Raw genomic sequence first — 20,444 nt, forward strand, 5'->3', positions numbered from 1 at the left:
GTCTGTATGAATCATAGTCATAAATTGTTGCACTTTAAAATTCTTTGGAAGGCGTACAAATCACCGAGTGAGCTCCACCGCATTGATCCATCTAGGTCGCATTTATGCCCAAAATGCCTCTTCCCTGATGCTGACTGCGCACATCTCACTTGGACCTGTCTAAAGATAGGCAGCTATTGGTCAGCAGTTTTTGTGGAAATCTCCAAGATGATAGATTTTAGTGTCACGCCCACGCCACTATTGGAGCTCCTTGGGTACACACATGATCACCCCAAATACAAACGATTTGTTGCTATTGCATTGCTTATTGCTAAGCGGGAAGTGGTGATCAATTGGGGTAATAAGCGCATACCTACAGTCAAGTCATGGTTGTGCAGAATGACATACTTTAACACTAACAGTTATACCTATGCGCAACTACAGCCGCCCACGGCGAGACCCCTAGATACATGGCAACCACTACACTTGTACCTCCGGGACATACCAGATACTGCAGCCACGCCAATATCCTCGCAGCCACTGAACGCACCCATTGAGGCCTGGAGTTAAGTTTTAGAGATAGTGGAGGTATTGAACCCGCTGTAACTGACTGTCAGCTGTGCTATTCACATATTGTAACCTTGTGCACCATTGAACTGGTTTTGGCTTGTATTTGCGTAACTGCATGATGTATCTTATTTTATGTATGTGTATCAACATATACTGCACTGTAACCACTGTTATTCTTGTTAAAATCAATAAAATGTATTTTTAAAAAAAAGTTTATCCATCTAGTTTGCGAGGGACTACACATCAGACAGAAGTTTCATGCTGCAAATCACCCCCAGTCTGCTGGTTTGGTTGAGAAGTACAATGGTACTCTCAAACTCAAATTGGCAAAGATTCAGGAAACGACAGGGTTGCAGTGGTCAGATGCCTTACCATTAGCTCTTTTGTCCACAAGAACTACAGCACATTCTAGGACAGGGTTGTCACTCTACGAGGTCGTGTTAGGACGCCCGGCGAATGTGTGGGGCGTCCCGCATCCGCGTAGATTTTCTGAGATCGAGTATCTTTTATTAACTGATTACCTGTGCCAGTTACATGAACATTTTCTTTCTATTCACCAACAGATACACAAGTCCCTTCCACCTGTACCCGAGGGGCCTGGACATTATATTCAGCCATGCGATTTTGTCGTAGTGAAGAACTTCCAGCAGAAAAAGAGTTTGGAGCCTCATGGACGGGACCTGTCCTTGTACTCCTTGATACCCGCACAACCGTAAAAGTCGCAGGCTGAAAGAATTGAATACATACAAGCGACTGCCGCAAAGTACCCCTGCCCTTGCCCTGTGATCAATGGGTAAGGGAGGGCATTGGGGACTCTGAGCATGAGAAGGTGCTTCAGTTCATCCCTGAGAGAAAGCACTTTGTGAAGATCTGCTCCAACATGTATGTGGAAGTGATGTGCTCAGCACACTCAATCAGGGGAAAGCAACTTCTAAGGTGTGCCCTTCTATATTATTCAACTTTTAGAAATTTGAAGTTTGTCTCATTTTAAAATGTGTAAAGTGCTCTGAAAAACAGGACGATCCTTGCTGCCTTTAAATGCTAGGCAGATCACTGCTAAGAGCAAGTCGTAAAATTCACTTTATGAGAAAGACCTTTATCCATCCACAGAACACTGTTTCCAAATCCCTTCGTAGGGGAAGAAGGGAGAAAGGTGATGTGGGCATCTCTACAAAAGCCTCTTTCTGTTCTACAGGGTAGCAAGGTTGAGATTCCCTTCAAGTTCTTCTCTGTGCTCCTCTTTCCCGATCAGGATGGCGTTGGGGGTAGTAAGTCAGGGCTCATTTTCTGTCTCTAGAAACTTGTCAAAATGGGATTAAATGGAGTTTACCTGCTCGTCACATTTTGAAACATTAAACAATAACTTTTGAAACCGGACTACCAAAGCAGAACAAAATAATGTGATACCTTTAAGAGAACCAGATGTAAGATAAAAGTAGCAAGATTCAAAAGGCAGAATATACACAGGTTGAATCGATGCTGTCTATATTCGAGCGTTTAGCAGTGCAGACTCTCGCGCACATAAAACTGTAAAACGCCGGATTATCAGTGCCGAGCGAAGCTCCAAGCAACAAACCTCTCAAGTCATGAGTCATACAATAGCTGTAAGTGAGGAGACGGTATACATGGGCGCGTGTGTGTGGCTCCGCCTCTTGCTGTGGATTTCAGCAAGATCTTAGCAAGGGGCGGCGCTGACAGATGCTAATGAGCCAAGTTGCCAGGCGAGACAGGAACTTACTCTCCCGTCTCTCCCTTCAGCGCGTAGTTGCAGAAATTATGCTCGTCGCACCATGAACTGGCTATCTAACTCCTCGGAAGTTGTTCTCACGGCCTACCACCCGAGCAGCACCCACGGCAAGGCTGGCCAAGACGGCAAGAGAGATGAGCAAGCGTCACCGGGAAGGTAAGGCGACAACGGCGCGGGCCGACCTACGGGAGCAGGGACAGCTGCGAGCAGCCCAGTCCGAGCCGCGGCCACCTGTCGCGCGCCTGGGTCTCGCGGGAGGGGCTGTGTTGTTGTGGAGGAAGGCGGGCCACACGTTCAAAGTCTAATGCACTTACATTATTGAAAGGAAGGGCTTGTCTGCGCCTGTGGCTCCCACCATAATTTTTGCAACAAGTAATTGAGAAAGTAATACCCAATATCCATGCAATTAGTAGCCGTTTGATGTGTAAGCCTGCGTAGGTAACGTGCATAATTAATGTCAACACCGTCTGTGGGCGCGTCCATTTTTCCTTCCACTCGCGGTTTCATTTTTGATGTTCAGACAATGCCGCATGGAATGCAGAACACACAGGGAAGGAACTAATCAGCTAATTAGGAACTAATCGGCTGATGAAGACCGAATGCATGTGCGGATTGAAAGTGCACATGTGCATGGCCAAAATGTCCTTTCTCTCAGTTGCTCTTTCATGCTGGTGCACACGGAATATCGTCTAAAATTGGTTTATGTATTTATTGTTGGGAGTAAACGCTTTCTCGTCCCTAGTTACAAAGTGCATCTTTCCTGGAGTAACTTTTTGTTTCTTTATGTGGCTGTGTCTTTGTGACCTTTGAACATCATGTGTAATATTTTCCACTGTGTTTCTTTATACCACCTTTTCGTCTCTGTCCATCGGCCAGTTTCGTACAGGGCAAGGGTGAGGTTTATGGTACCAGAGCTCTTAAGTTTCCCAGCTCAGTTAATTCAGGTTTTTGCCTTTGCATTATGGGAACTATAGTCCCGCTTATTCCACTATAAAACCGGGACCACAAATCCTGAATACTCAAATCACTCTATTTCCAATGCCTGAAAAACGGAATCTGACCTTATGTAAGGTAATCTGAGCCTTATGTAAAGCGCCGGTAATGCACTAGGTCCAAGCTAGCGCTATATAAAAACCGTAAAAAAACCACACAAAAATACACGTAAAGCAAAAATCTAAAACTGTACGAGCAGCTGATTGAAAATCCCACAAAATGCCAAAAAAGTGGAAAGAAGGTGCACCGATGCTTCTCAGGTCAAGGTGTCTCAACGAATCACTCTTGTGCACTCTATCAGGTACGAGACTGTCTGAATATTGCAAATGCAAACCAAGACTGTGCACTGGACCATGTGCTGCAGATTCGTTTTAAATTGTAATCTTTAAGAGTTATTTAAAGTAAACTCAAATTACAACAACGCGGTGTGCAATCTGTGCACGGAAAACTGGTTCAGATTACAGGAATTTGGCTATATGTTGGAAATATACTTATTGCATGGTTGCCCTCCTTAAATTTGGCATGTCAGGGTTTTTATTGTGCATGCGGTACATTTCTATGTTTGAGTTGTGTTTATGTCTGAAATTTCTAATTTCTCATATGTAACACGTTTTGAAACTGCGGTGTTGAACAACAAAAGGGTGTGCCACAGAGATCTCTCAGACCTGCCTTTTTCTTTGCATTCACTTGTCTGTAGTTCTGAATTTATGATGAAAGCAATAATACTGCAAGTACCATATGCGGGTGGAGTACTATTGCCTAACATATGACTACCATAGCCTGACATGGGTAACTTTGAGATTTCCAAAGTTGTCCCAACTCAGAGGTAGGCCTTCTTTCCTTTTATAGCTTAGACAGTGTTATTCAGTTGTCAACCTGAAACAACAATATGAGCTTCAAGTAAAAGTGTATCCTAATATATATTCACAACAAATGAAGTACGGTGAGCCTAAAATGTGCTTTTGTGAGGTATGAAGAGCAAATCCAATCGTTTTTTAAGCCTGGCTGCAAACAGCTTTTGTTGCTGCCAGATGCCATGCCTTCAACATAACAAGACCCCTCTAGCATTGCTTGTCTAATATGTATTTCATAATTTGAATGTGGCAATGGTATTTTGCCAATGTGTCCATTTTACAGTGCAGATTGCCTGACAAAATAGTGCATCTGGGCATTTGCAGCAGCACCTCCGACAATTCTCCCGCTCCCAGGAGAGGTTGTGTAAGGGAGAGCCACTACCACCCGCCCCATCTCCTTCTCCCTTGGCCATACTTTAAGCAGTGTTGGCTCATGTCACTGCGCTGCAGCGAGCGAACCTCGAGAAGCCATCTTTACTGCTCATCATTTCAACGAGAAGCAAGCTTCCTTATTGGATTAAAAGAGTGGTCTATGCCACTGAGATGGTTGCCAGTTGAAAGTGATGACACAATAACCGAAGTAGATGATTGAGCCCCTCATAGTGCCGTGGAGCTGCTGCCCATTCATTTTACTTATCTCTAGCGGTGACTAAGAGTTATTAACTTGTATCTTATTCACAGGGCAAACTGTGCAAACATATTTGTGTACTGTACAGCCATGCCGAAGCTGGTATCTGTTGAGGCAAATATTTGATATTACATTTCATGTCAATAAAAAGCTGCTTTAAATGCAGAATTGAATTTCCAAATGCAAACTTTTGTCTCAGTAAACATATTTGTAAGCATCTGTAATACTTTTGAAATACTTTAACTCCTTTTTGTTCCTCTTTATGCTTTCCTAACTGATTGATACAGATGCATTAGAGGCATTATCAATCTCCTACTCTCACGCACTCCTGTGATTGCATTTGCATTGAGTGTTGATTCAAGGTGACTGTCTTCCTGTTCTCGTTAAATCTTCTTGATGGGGCGGCTGTCATTTAGTCTGTCCTGAGACATCTTCTTTCTGGCAGGCGAGCTCTGCACCACACTGAATGGTGGCAGGGAGTAGCACAAGGTTTGGCACTCCACTGCGGCGGAGCTTGAATGAAATGTTGGCAGAAACGTTAGTGGCATCCATTCCACTGTTCAAGAGTGCTTGTAACATTGGATAAAGAATGTGTTACGGATGCTTGAGGGTGAGTGTAGGCAGCTCTACAAGGACCAGGCAGAAGCTGGGTAGTTTGAGCCCTGAACTGCATTTCACTCTTTTGTGTGTGTCCTCCAGTTGTGTGCCCCGCTCTCCCACCTTTCACCGGAGCATACATTGAAATGGAGGTACAACATGCTGAAAAAGTCCAGCTGTCTCTTGGTTAGAGAACGATAGCTGTATCAATGCCCTTCTCTCTGCCCCACCCTGGCTTCACCCAAGGAGGCTGTAACGGACTGTGCACCCCTGGGATCTCTGCACCTTCGGAATGGCTGCAACTCTCCTTCTGCTGTGCCATCCCAAGATTTTAGGCTACGCAACCAGTAGAAGTCTGGGCTTTAAAAGGATACAAATAGTTTTTCAAGTAAATGGAAAATTAGCAGGTGGCTTTAACCTATCCACTCTGGTCCAGTGAAAATTTGAAACAAGGGTGTTAGGAGTACGATAAACTTGTCAGCGAGTCTCTTTCATCTGGAGGAGATGTAGTCAAGCCCCACTCAAACACCAGGAATAGTATACATATGAAGATTGGTACTGTATAGTACATTAGAATGTATTATGTGATCTCGTATAAATCATGGATATAAATATGGATTATCATCATAAAAAATATTCCATCAACCAAAAATCAAATAAGGTTGGAAACTAGGCCAACCTTAAACACTGTTCTTTGCCCATTCCTTACCTATTGGTAAAATCCACAATTCTATCCTATTTAGCTGGTTTACAGTGTGCTTTGTTAGCATAAAATAGATTCTAAAATTTGCTGAGTCACGTAAAGCCACTTGCACCCCTGAATGCCAGTAGGCCTCAAACGAGAGCCCCAGTTTTCTGCATATCTTCCCTGCAACTGGCCAGACGTCTAACCCTCCAATTGTTTGGATCTTTTATACTTTTTTCCATGCACTAAGGTCTAAGGAGTAAGTGGGAGTGGAGTCAGCTCCGGCCCTGCATTGGTTACACAGGACAGAAAGTGATGCTTTGATTAGTTGGTTGGGAAACCTACTGGGGCAACTGCGCTATATATTTTTAATTCCTTTGGCATAGAACCTGCTCAAGGTCAATCTGCAAGCAGGTTTATATCTGCTGCGCTGCATGGAAAGGAAAAATAAGTCACTGGCTATTATAACATGAGCAGCAGGAAATAATGCATTATATGCAAACTCATTTAGCCTGCACAAGAAAAAATGCTAAACATCTCGCATCAAAAACCATCTACACCTAGGTCTAGCAAACGAAAATTCTTCCAATGCACAAGCATCTGATAACATGCATCAGGACCTGTGACTCATGTAACATTATTTAATATATAGAAAAAGAGTGCTTTCATAGCACTGTGATGTAGCTGCACCTGTCCCTGGATCTCCCCTTGCTCCCCAGCAGTGTCTGCCTGCACTTCTCTCCTCAGAGTTCCTTTGCAATCTCCTTGTCTGGGAGATGCTGCACTCTCTCACTAGGCCTACACTCCAGTGGAAGTGGTTGTAGGTATATCCCTCCTGTTCCCCTTCCACACTGGTGCTTGCTGCGCCCCTGCCTAAGGCACGCTCTCAATGAGACGTGTATACACCGTCAATATATGGCATCATTTGTTTGCACTGTGCACCTTTTATTTAAATCGAGTTCAGATTTTAAAGCCTTTAATCAATGCTCAAGTCCTGAAAAAGGAACTGGGGAGAACTCACCAAAGCTAGGCAGAATGGGTGTGACATCACAGGAAGTGACATCAAGGCACGTGACATTGCATGTGGCATCACAGGAAGGGGCATCACAACCTATGACCTCACAAGAAGTGACATTAGATCTTAAGACCTCACATATGATTAGCAGGTCTGTCATGAGTACATTTGAACGCATTACAATATTTAACAAATTAGATTTTGCATTGGGGTTGTGCCAAATATTGACGCAACCCCGACGCAAAATCTAGGCCTCAACATATACATTTATTTTTTCTTAAACCCTGCTACCAATAAATTAACAGGGAAAAACGTGGCTGTAAATCTGTTCTGCATTTTAAAATATCTTATGGGGTTAAGGCACCTGCTGCAGAAATCCTTGTGTGCGAGCTAAATCTCGAGGAATAACAATAATGATGAGATAACACTGGAAAATACCGTATTTTCTGAAGAGGTCTATGTTTTCCCTAGTCTTGAATCAAAATAGCATAGATTGTTAATGTCTCTTCCAAAGCACATTTTGTAACACGCAGATGACTGATTTTTATTTTATGTAAATGGATAAGGCATTGGGGTGAATAGTGCAAAAGTGTTACAAAAGAAATAAAACAAAATAGCGGTATTTAAATTGTTATTTGTGTAAATGCTGGGGCGACCAACGCATCTGACATTTGTATACAGGTACTGAACAAAGTCAAAAGCATTTCTCTCTTAAGTGTCTGTCAAGTGCTAGCAAACTGCAAGCCTTTGTTTCCCCTCCGTTGCTTCTAGGTGTGAGGCTCCCGATAGCTCCCAGCCAAGATACTCCAATAGAAGGAGGTCTAATGGCCCCTTAACTCCGGCTTCTGTTCTGGTCGAAGCTGGAATCTGATCAGCCCCTTCCTTCCCTGCCTGCATGTTGATGCTCTGAACAAAAGCAGATAAAGTGCAGGCGCTGCTGAAAGTGTCCCAGTGTCCGAATATGACACCGGAACGATTTCAGCATAATTCTTTGAATTCTGGGAGAAGTAGGAAAGAAAGTGGCATTCAGCTGAAAGTGGCCAACTTTGCAGGAGGGTAGGTGCCGTCTATCATCTGAAAATAGTGAGTAGACGGTGTCTACCCTCGCCTAGAGCTCTGCCTTTACCAAATAAATGTTGGCTGCTCCAGTATGTATGGCTTATAACCGAATGTCCCTCCACATTAATTTGTGAGTTTGGTCATCCTCTAACTTACCACATATGTACTGTGTCAGTCATAAATGTGGTCATGGATTCATTCATCCACCCAATGATTCATTGGTAAATTCGCATACCCAGCCATGTGCAATAACCTCCACCCAAGCCCCTTCCCTCACATACACAAACTCATGAATCAATCAAGAGACTTTTCAGTTCTAATACAGACCTATTGGCTTTCTCGCTAGAAATGAAAAACTGCCGAACCAAAATCCAAAGTAAAAAAAAAACTTTAAAAAAAACACACATGATTTGGAAACCTGCTTACACCCAACAAAAGACAATTCACTTTCAGTTAAAAAATAAATAAACTAAAATATGCATATATATTGGTAGACTTTCTGATCGGAAAAGATAATCCGTCTGTTTTCCTTTCACCCATAATAGTTAAGTTAAATCACTGATTCATTTTAAGTTACCCCTTAGGAACAGATGTACTTAACTTTTGCAAAAATGCTAAATGAATTTTCAGAACGTGCACATAATAAAACGGCCAGTCCCAAATACGTTTACAAACGAATAGCATGTTTCTCACAGCTTTCGCTGTGCAAAAATAAAAACGTTTACTAAAGTTGTTTTTGGAAGAATTTCGATTTTAGCCACAGATTTGTGCTCCCTGCAATGGGAAGATCAAATGATATGCTAATGAAGAATAGGGTTTAAGGCACTATGATTAATCATTGTATGGAGATTCATTTTGTTTAAATACGTGAGAAGAAAAAATAATTTGCCATGGTTTCTAAAATGACATTATCAAAAAATAGACAAAACAATTGTTTCATTTAGAGTGGGACTCACTATGCCTGAACTAGATGAAGTTGTCACGCATCACATGGTTCCGCTTGGGAAATACCTTCTTTACAGGTGGCACCACAGTTGGTGGACAGATTGGATTTCATACCTCATGCACTTAATCTCAGCAGGGAAATGTACTATGCTGTAGCCACATGCCACACTTTTCCACCTATGACAGGTCCTAGATGAGAGCCCACTCCAGTTTTTTGTTATCTCTATTAAGGATGCACAGCCAAAATGTATTTGCGGTAATACCACTCATGTAATAAGACAGTTATAGAACTTCTTTACGCATTAAAAATTCTTTGTGTCGCTTCACTATTTTCAGCACAAGGAGCTATGAAACTCACACAAACAACTATTTTAACTATTATTTTTCATTAAACAATAATAACTTCAACAGAGGGTCTAATTGGAGGACCTTCCCTCATATCTAGCCGTAGAACTCTCTCAAATCACCATCTTTTGGCTGCATGTTTATTGACCGGTTAGCTCGACTGGATGTGCCTCAGTATAGGCACATGATTGAACAGTATTGCTGGATTAGTTAAGGCGCAAACTACATTTTTAATACTTATTAGCTGGACATTAATCAAGGCTTGAATGGCTCTTTTTTTTTTTTTTTTGAAACCGTTTATTGCAGTTTGTAAAAGTTACAGGTATGGGCCTACAACCACCCGGCCGGCCGCTAGAATGACAAAAGCATATTGCATACATACAGTAAAAGTCTCTCGGCAGTGCAGAGCAGTGAAACAGGAGTAATCAATGGTGTAGGCCACACAGTTGAATGGCTCTTTTAAATGGTCTATGAGTACCTTATTGACCGGGGTGTTTGAGGTTACTGCAGGGCAATAAACTGCAAGGTTCCAATCATCACCTAATGTATTTTCTCTCTCCCTTGCTCGTTAGCCACATTTTTCTTTTGCTGGGGTCTATCTCAGAAGGAATTGCATTAAAAATCCCACCTACAATATGTAGGTGAGGGAACGTACTATATCAAAAACCAAACCTAACTGTGCTGGGTCATCAGTAAAAAAAAAAGCCATTTAAAATACTGGCCATCATGTTTTATCCCTGTTAAGTCACTGTAAATAGTTGCCCACCTTCTAGCCTTATCGTGCTCTCAATGCAGCCGCATGATTACAACTCGGCCTGTGGTACAAGCTTGAGTGAATACGCTCCTCTGTCATTCCAGCTAGTCACATCCAACTTGGAATTCAATTTAATTTAATTTTATTTAATAGATTTCTAGAGTGCAGCTGTCACCTTACAGGTATCCTGGCGCTATACACTTCACCTAGATGGGACCAGCAGTGAGAGTAAGGATAGGCTAACATAGCCAGTAGAATTACTTGGGAAAAAGCCAGGTCTTCAAAGCCTTCCTAAAGCACAATAGATCGGTAGAGGCCCTAAGGGCAGCTGGCAGTGTATTCCAAAGTTGAGATGCCTTAACTGTAAAGCCTTGCGAAATCTCATAACACAAAGAAGGTTGGCTGGGGCTGAGCGAAGACACTGTCCTGGAGTGTATTTCTTAATGCTCTGTTGCAAGGGCACGGTACAAAAGAGCCTTAAAGACACTACATAAAGATTTAAAAGCTATCCTTTGTTTCAGAGGGAGCCAATGTAGTTCTTTCACTGCCTCTGATGCAGATGCTCTGTGAGATCTGTTTAATGCCAGTTTGGCAGTGGAAGCTTGTACTCAATATAGTCTATTAAGAAGAGAATCAGTTGTGCCAAGTATCGGTGTATTACAATAATCCAGTCTGCTCAAGATAACACTGCACCCTATAGGAGATTTGGCTCGAGAGGGTAACGGAGAAAAAATCTTTCTAAGACCTTGCAAAATTGTGAAACATGTCCCGGCTACCTTGTTTACATATTGCTCCAGGGAAAGTTTATCTTCTAATGTAACCCCAAGATTGCGTACTGTATTAGGTAAGGACAGCTCTTGTTTATTGGGGAGTGGCCAGAGATTGACGGAAAGTATAATGGGGACTTTATTTGCCATGCAGCAGAGGAATTCTGTTTTATCCCCATTACATTTGTTGGCATTCAACCATTTGACCACGTCTGACATGCAGTTATGAAAGGAGTCAAAAGCATCTTGCTGTTTATCGCTTATGGACAGAATCAGCTGCGTATCCTCAGCATAGTTAACTAGATTGATGTTCTGATCCTTAATCAGGGTGGTAAGTGGTTTCATATAAACATTAAAATGGATCCAACAGAGAACAGATCCTTGAGGAACTCCCTGTTGGACAGATTTGAAAACGGAGCAGTAGGGGGGCAGGGCAACCACCTGGTGCCTATCCGATAAGTATGAACTTATCCACTTCAATACGGTCCCACCAATTCACATTGCTGAAAATCTATTCAGGAGGATCTGGTGGTTGACCATATCAAAGGCGGGTGATAGATTGGGCTTTATGAAAACTGTAGATTGGCCACTATCCACCCTTCCACCCTTAACCGGAGGTCATCTATAGCCGTAAGGAAGGCAGTCTCAGTCCCATGCCCTGGACTAAAAGCACATTCTTCTTCGAACAAAGAATGGGTTTCCAAATAGCAAGACCACTTCCTGCGGACCAGGTGGTCAAGTTTCTTATCTGGAAACGGGAGAAGAGATATTGACATGAAATTACTGAAAACCAATGAATCTGCTGTCAGTATCTCCAGCAAAGGAGTGACTATGGCCCTCTCCACTGCTGAGAGACACTGGACTCCAGTGATTGGTTCCAAATCAACAGTCTGGAGGGGATCAACTCATCAGCCATCTCGTTCCAGGCCCTAAGTGGTAAAGGGTCCAGAGCGTAACAAGATGAAATAGAGCTGTAGTCTGAAAGAAATCATCAGAAAATAGGTCAAACGTCTTAAGTCTTTAAAAGCATGCATTTATCGAATTAATCCCGCCATGAATATTAAAAGCACTTTGGGCCAGGGGGAGCATTAGTGAGAGAGGTAGAAGGTGCTGATTCTGTACCTCCATCTGGATAGGATCCAGTCTGACTCAACCTTGTCTGTTCGGAAGAACCTCCAATTTCCTCTAAAACGATACTGATCTTCAGTACAAAATAGTCTACAATGTTATCACAGAGAACTTGCAAAGGGACAATGTTGGATTATTTTGCATTCGGGATGTGACCGGTCCGCAAGATATCGAAGACCTTCTTGGCACTATTGGAGGCATTCAGAATGGGGTTGGCATAGTGCTCTGCCTTAGCTTTAGCTATTTCCATTTTTGTCCTTATTCAGAGAGGGCTTCAAACACTTTTTATCCTCTTTTGAGTCTGACCTACGCCATTGCTTTTCAAGTCTTTTGCATGCCTGTTTTGACTGTTTCAAGAGTGTATTATACATGGAACAGATGGTCGATGACACCTGTTTATGTGTGTAAGAGGCACCTCGGCGTCAAATGTAGCTAGAACGCTCTTTTCAAGGGCGGAGCCGTTTTCCTCTACCGACCTCTTAGCTTTAAAGATCCCAGGGAGATGAAACACGTGTCCGTGGATTTGTCTGGGGAATCCCTGTACTGTGTGTCTTTCGTGGCGTCCCAATACTTAGCATACTAGAATACATGTATGGTAGACCTTTGTGTAAAAATTAGATTTACTATTATTTGCTTCTTGCAAATAAGCAGTTCTAAAACTGGACATGAAACGAGCGCATTTTGCACAATATTTGCTTTTTTAGGAAGTGCTGTGTTGCTCTGTTTTTTATTTTTGTTTGAACGGCAAATCCTAAAAGACTTTTTTCTTTTAGGATAACTTCCACTTAGCCTGCACATTCAGCCAGACCACTTAAAAATTCACAAATTGTTAAAAATCCGTCTGTTTGCATTCCGTGTTTGTTTTTTGGAGTTCATTAGTTGCTTTATTAATATAGGGCCCAGAGGTTCTTGAGTGTTCTTTTCTTTACAAGGTATAGATTCATTTTCAAATTAAACGTGGCGGTTATTTTAAAACAAATGTGTAATACAAAAGTTCATGCTTTTGGAGTGCCTCTACGTATTTTACATACTACAAATATGATGCAGGATTTGGAAATGAAACATTCCCTTTTTAAGGATTTGTTTTTTAGCACATTAAGCAACATGGCACAACCATTGTGAAAATTGTATACACCCGCTCTCACTTTCGCAACTACAGTCGCAGCAAACTTTTATAATGAATAACTTTTTTGCCTTATTTGGACCTCCTGTGAATAGCAAATGCTGTTGTGAGGCTAGTAGCTGTTGCTTGAACTTTGAGGCTCCACCTTTTACATATCCATTTGGTTAGTGAAATATTACAATATACACGGAATGCAGAGGAATAGCAGACGGTCAGAAAATGCAGCTGAGGAAACCTTCTGAGCTGCAGTGATATAATGCTGCCTGCCTGGTTCATTGCTTCCAGCACCTTCCAAAGTTGGTCTGCACCAATCAAGCGTTAAAGCCTGATGTTAATGCACGTATTAAACATTAACTTTGTAGGATCAAGCAAAATGTGCATTGAGTAGAACCGAGTTTTTTTTGTATTCGTCTGAGGTAAACCGAAGCAAATCCATAGGGAAAAAATGCCTTTTTAGGGGATCTGCTTTTGCCTGCTGCAAATTAAATACAAAACATAAGTTTTAGCAGGGGGTATCCATCAGCAATCCTCGGACCACTACCAGATTACTTACTGCTCCCCACGGGCATTGGATCCCTTCACCCGGGGCTGCTCTTCTTGGCTGCAGGTTACAGTCACAGTGTTCCTAACAGAGGGTACTGTTCTGATTGCTTAAAAAAGTGGTCTCTCAGAATGCTACAGCAACACACTGACACTGCCTTGAGTTTCTTACCTTCAGTTGTGCTCAAAGAGAAGCAGAGGTTTAGAGCATGTTGGGAAAGCTAATTGCAGTATTTCCCAGCCTGCTGATGAAGGAGAGTCCTGCTTTTAGCAGAGACAAAAGAGGTGAGAATTGTGCAGTCTCCTTTTGTTAAAATTTATTTTGAAAGCATGTAAAAGCACTGCACTACAACCCCCATAATCCTGCTCCTCCATGCAGGAAATGACAACAGAGGAACAAGTAACTGATAGTATAGAAAGGCAGTCTGTATGTAACTGCCTCTTTTCTTGATGAGTTCATAAAGTTTATTAACAATTTGTTAAACACAATAGCAAAAAGAACAAAAGAAATCCAGGCAACTTCTTCTGCTGATCCTTCAGTCTGCAACAACTAGATCTATATTGCACAAGCCTCAAACTTTGGTCAAGGTTCTGAAAACTTTCCAATCTAAACGCCCCTCACTGCTGTTGCAGAGCTTCCTGAAGTACCGTCCCGCTACCATTTTGAATGGTCCCAGAAGATACTCTGCTACCAAGGATGTCCCATGCTGGATACAAAGCACCCACTGTACCGCGGCTAACTCTGCTGGTGGTTTTCACCTTGTCCTCCCCATCTTGATGATCCTTCTAATGGCAGTCAGATTGTCCATGTCAAGTAGGACTGCACACTTTACCTTGCCCTTTACAAGACTCTGGATTACAAAGGATCATGCAATAAGTTTTAAACTATGTGCATTGAGGTCTCCTTCCGTAATCATCTTCCTCCAGTTGAGAATATGCTGCACATGTTTCTCCTCTTTTCCCTAGAGACTTGCATTTGATTCTAATACTAAATCTGGGTATGTTGAGAAGATAGCCCGTCCGTTTCAGACATCAATGTGGCTTAACCCCCAACTCATTATTGCTCTTTATTTCGGATCTAAAGTAGCCATCTGTGAATAACTCCAGCTCCTTTGTAATAGCTTTACCTTAAACTTCTGTAATGTCCTGTAAAAAAAGTGTCTTGTGAAGATTACCTGAATGAATGATGAGAGAAGGCCTATTGACGTTACAATGTGTCTGAGGGAACTCTGAGGGTTGATTTAACATCGTCTTCAATGCCTTTTCTGATTATTTTTAATTTCAGATCTAGGAGCATTACCACCCCTTAGTCTGAGTCCACAAGAAACCCCAAAAAGTCAATCTTTCTTGATGGTATCAAGCCTGACCTTTCTATGTTTTATTATCAATCCTAACCCTTGTGTTAGATCTCTAGCCTCCTGAACGTGACTTAGTAGGAGCTCCTTTTTCTGACCCAGAAAAATCTTGCAATTCAGATAGATCATCATCCTCAACCATAAGAACCAGAGTGCCGCTGACATCGACTTGGTGAAATACCAAGAAGCGGAGGAGAGGCCAAAAGGAAGTGATCTGAACCTGTACATTTGTCCTTGCCACAGGAAATGGAGATACTTCCTGTGGCTGTTAAAAATGGGTACTGTTAATTATGCTCCTCTTCCTGCACTGAAAGGATAATTTGCCTTAAAGGTTCGCAAGGGGGAGGAAAGACTCTTACCTTGAATCTCCCCTCCCATTGTTTGTGTGCCATTGAAGCTGAAACGTCTTCTCCTGCTTTGGGGGAGGAACATCGGCCTGGAGTATCTGAATTGGCACCTGTAGGAAGGCCTGAAGAAATGTGACTTTCCAGAAAAATTACCCCTGTAGCCCTGTTGGAAAGTCAACCAAATAACTTAATCAAAGAGGGATGATCTTTCCAGAGATAGGGAGGGTTGTCTAGAGTGGAAAATCTCTTTAATTAATGTGTCTCTCTATAGAGACAACCCTGAGAATTGAGGCCAACCTCCGACCCTGCTGATGCCCCCAATTTAGGATTCTTATTTAATCAAAGATCTTTCATTCATAGGACAGACCTGCATTCACATTGCCTAAGAAGCCAAACACCCTCTAGGCCCACTTGGATATTACCTCAGGATCGAGGGGTAACCCTGAGTTCCTCACCTGGTCAACTACACAAGGAATTCTAGTTAAAGGACCCAGAGCAGTGCTTAATTTGAGCCGGAGCTTTCCGGTGCTAAGCACCGGCACTTAATTGGTTTCCGGTGCTCGGCACCTAATTGCCAACACCACACTTAGTGCAGCCTGCCACAAGGTGGCGCTGGTCGTGTAATTTAGAGGGGAGAAGTATAAGAGCTGTTTAGGGAACAAAATACATTTAAAAAAATCACTAATACCTGCCTCCCCAGACATTCCTTTAGCTTTGGGGACCTGGAATAACCTGAACAGACGCATTTACATGTGAGAGAGATGGTTAGTAGGTGTTTTGGCAGCGATGATAGGGGCGATGGATGGTCCAAGCTACAGTGGCCTCCTGGTCAGAGCCCTGGCACTTAATATTTTACAAATTAAGCACTGACCCAGAGTATCTCACAATGTATCTTGGCAAGAAGCCCAGGCTCTGTCTACCTCCTTTCTGGGGCCTCTAATCCCTCTGCTTAGAAAGGCTACACTTTTTGTATCGAGTGCTAAAGTTGAAGCTGCTTTTTTCAGTAATGGTAGGCATCGGGCACTCTGACCTCATTTTAGCCATAGTGGCTAAAATGTTTTGCTACATTAAGACCATCATCCTCATCATGGAGGTCCTCCAAGCATAAATCATTTAGGTCTGTAGATGGTCTTTTGTTTGACCACCACTTATATCCATATCCGAATCATGGCACAGGGACTTCAAGTCCATTTCCCCCAATAGAATTGAACCGCCCCAAATTCCCTTTGTTCACAAACATTGTCTGGCACTACCATAAGCTTGCTGTTTGCTAATTGTTTGCCCCGAGTGCACAAGGACAGAATTTGTTATTGTGTTTACACAGAATTACCTATGTTAGTAGCAACTTTCATAAATTAAGATAAAAACGATTTTTTGTGAATTGACATGGATGTCGAGGAATTAACAAAGTTTTCTTTTAAAACATTTTCTCTTTTTCCTCATCATTATTCCCCAAGTGGTCTTTGTAATTATCATTAATCATGATGACCTGTAACCAAAGTTTAAGGAATTGAACCCTCACTAATACTGGTAAGAAAGAACCTACCGACACTTAAGAGTGCCACTCCCTTAAATTATGACCAACAAACCATTACAAAATACCGTCATGAAAGCAGTCTGTTCAAACATTCAGAACATTACATTTGAGATGCATGTGCACTTATAGGAGTAATGAAACAAAAAACGCAGCTCTTGAAATTTCGAGCAAAGATGAGTTAGTGCCCTCAGTGTTTACCAAACCCCTCAAGGCCGCAGTCCTACATAAACTGTTACTATTAACAGAAAAACGGGCGAAGAGAAACTTTCACCAAATGAAAAGGACAAAGTAGCCAAATACAACTGACTATGCTGGCAATAACCTGCTGTGTCCGGCTAGCTATACAGCAACAAAATGAAGTGTTTTACAAAGTGACACACCAAAAGACTCCCCAGCAAACAAAACAAGGGAAGAGACCATCATTTACTGGAAGGGGCCTCTCTCTCTATATTACAACGTAACCATTTCACTCCAGCGCGACCAAGGCAACATACATTTATCGCCAGTTACAAAGCAACTTGTCACGCACAGTGGCTTCCGCTAGGTTTATCAGAATAAGAAATCACTGCACGCGCTCTCGGTATCAAAAGGCCAAGTTCAAAGCTAAAATCACACTCTGAAACCTTCCTCCAGCATAAAGGGAGGAAGTTACGTATGGACGGCCCTATTTAATCTATAGGATGATCGTTTCTTCTGTTGTAATTTCCTGCCTCGGGACCAGGGTGTGTTAGGACATATCATGTCAATGTGATTTGTAATCGCGCAAACTCCTCCCCGATGGGATAGCTTTGCTCAGTGCCGGTTCTAGGGCGGTGCGATCGGTGCCACCGCACCGGGCGCTGACTTTGGGTTTGCAGGTATATTAGGTTATAAAAGCCCCCGTTGCTGTGTTCCGGCCTCGACAAATTTTCAGGAAACCATAAAAACGTCAAGATAACTCCAGGTGATTAATGTTCTTCCTGGATTTAAAGCGAAGTTTTGTCTAGAGGAAGTTTTGACTAATTGTAAGGTAGCACAGAGGATCAATATGCTTACTGCAAAGAAAGTGTACTATGCAGATAACAGATTGCATATAATATAAATAGGTCAGTGGTTAGTGCTTTTGTCAGATCATTTTGTTACTTGCATTTTATAAGTTAAAAATCTAATTTAGAGCAGTGAGCTATTAACTGTCGTCAAAGAGCTAAATGCTAAATGCAAGGTATAGATTAGAGCTTTCTGATTCACCCCCCCCCCCCCCAGTTTTCATTACCCTAATCTTGCAGAAAGGGTTTATTTGGATAGAAATTCATTATTATTAGTAAAAACAACCCCCAACCATAGTGTTAAGTTTTAAATTCTGAGTTTGTGCTTCTCCCGACCAAGCACAGTACAACTGTACTGCCTACCAGTATGGATAACAGGTGACTCTTACACCTCATAATCCTGTGCTTTATGTAGCATTTCCTAAATACTGATCTACATATGTATTCTTGTCTGTGTGATGTAAAATGATACCCTACACTGGTACGGGTGGTGCAATAAAACTAATTTAATGCATCTGAAAGAAAGTGGTTATGGAGGCGAGGGGCACTGTTAAAGGGTGGTAGTGAGGGAGTCTGTGACAGAGGTGGTCATAGGGGGGCGCCAACAAACATTGTCGCACCGGGCGCCACCAACACTAAGGCTGGCCCTGGCATTGCTCATTCCAAGACTGAACAGTGGGAGGGGCATAGCAATGAATATAAAGGCAAAGAGCAGTTAGCGCTGAGAAAGAACTGTTTTCGGGGGCCTAAACAACATAAGATTGGGGATTCGTTTCAAGTATAAAGGGAGGGCATTCACATGAAAGGCCACAAGATGAGTGAAAGAGCGGCCACCTCCATTTTGGCACAATGGATCCGCCAGAGCTGATGGATAGATGGATAGATCCCTCTTATCCACCCTTGAATCCAACCTGAATTGGCCTTGACCAATGGACCTGTCTGTTTGGCTGCTGGCAGACTATCATATCTGCTGTGCATAGCCCCAGCCCACCTGGTTTGTGTTTTGAGTTTGAGGGAGGTGTAGGCAGTTAAAATTCTGTCTTTTTTTTAGCGTTCAGCTGGAGTACACCATCTTTTTAGGCTGCCTGGCTGCAAGTAGATTTCGACTCTCTCTTTAATAACATCTACACTTTGAGCTCATTAAAAGAAAAGGGCAGCTTTTACCTGTAAAACCATATGCAAATTAACCGTAGAACTGCTCCAGTAGGAACTGTTTATCACAAGTTACTAAACTATCTCTCATCAAAAATGGAACACAAGTAATCCATTCTGGGCCTCATCAGTGAGGTGCAGCTTGAGATCCATGCCCAGAAAGCTGCAGGGCCGCGTTGGATCATACCTTTTTAATGATTTTTATACTTCTCTGAGGTCTTCTGTTTTGTTAGCTCCTGTAAACAGCCTTTTTTTACTTTTGGTGTCTAAAGGCAATTTTCTATTGAGGGTCCAATTTTCCGAGGTTTTGCTTATGGAAACTACTGTGAACCCACTGTTTGGTCATATAAATGTTAATGGAAAGGATGTGACCTAACTGCTGGAGTGGTCACGTGATCTCCTGTGCCTAAAAAAATGATTTTTTAAATTATTTATAAGGTTTTATATAGCGCGGACTAGACCCAATGAGGGTATCGGAGCGCTTTACATAAGTTATATCAAAAGAAAAGTTGAGCGCTAGTCACATATAAATGAGTATCTAAGATGAGATCAAGTAAGTTGTAAGTTCTTGTTGAAGGTCAGGATTGGGTTAGTCATTCTCGTTTAGAGATCATCACGCATCTTGGTAGATGATCAGCTTCTGGTTGGTATCAACTTGCCTCAGGGCTGGGATCAGGAGAGAGTTTTATTCATTAGAAGTAGTTTGACTTTTTTTTTTGAAGGAGGTGTTGGAGGGGTTCATTCTGATTGCTTGGGGCAGGACGTTCCATATCCTCGGTGCTAAGCTAGCGAATGTGTTTGTGTAGGTTATATTTTTCCTAATTTTTTGTGGTTTCAATATCAGGGTGTTGGTGCTTCTCAGAGTTCTACTATTGCCTGATAATTCGAGTTTATTGGCTAGATATTTTAGTGTATTGAGGTGCAGGGCTTTGTGCGTCATGCATGCAATTTTTAGCTGTGCTCTTGCCTCATAAGGGAGCCAATTCAGTTCCTTTATATCCGGGGTGATGTGGTTGTTCTTTCTGGAGCCAGTGACAAGTCTTGCAGCCGCGTTGAGTGAGGCTCTTAGAGGAGCCAGGCTGGATCTCGGCAGGCCACATAAGGTTGTATTCCCATAGTCTATTCTGGGTAGAACTAATGATTGAGCGGCTGTTTTTAGATCGTTGTCATTGAGGAAGGGTTTTACTTTTCAGAGAATGCTCATATGAAAGTTGTCTCCTCTGGTGGCTGTGCTGTTGTGTTCCTTCATGATGAGATTCTTATCCAGTATTATTCCCAGTGATCTTGTGGAATCGATAA

The 20,444-nt window shown here is 42.3% G+C and overlaps 1 protein-coding gene across 1 annotated transcript in view; it reads left to right on the plus strand.

Moving 5' to 3' along the window:
* The first annotated feature begins 2,249 nt into the window (after positions 1-2,249).
* ARHGAP18 (Rho GTPase activating protein 18) overlaps positions 2,250-20,444 on the plus strand; it is a 730,387-nt gene continuing 712,192 nt past the window's right edge. Inside the window, exon 1 of the mRNA XM_085611821.1 lies at positions 2,250-2,452. Coding sequence (XP_085467947.1) covers positions 2,340-2,452 — 113 coding nt within the window. The 5' untranslated portion in view covers positions 2,250-2,339. The remainder of the gene's footprint in view (positions 2,453-20,444) is intronic.

This window comes from Triturus cristatus, chromosome 6, assembly GCF_964204655.1.
Source record: "Triturus cristatus chromosome 6, aTriCri1.1, whole genome shotgun sequence".
NCBI lineage: Eukaryota > Metazoa > Chordata > Amphibia > Caudata > Salamandridae > Triturus > Triturus cristatus.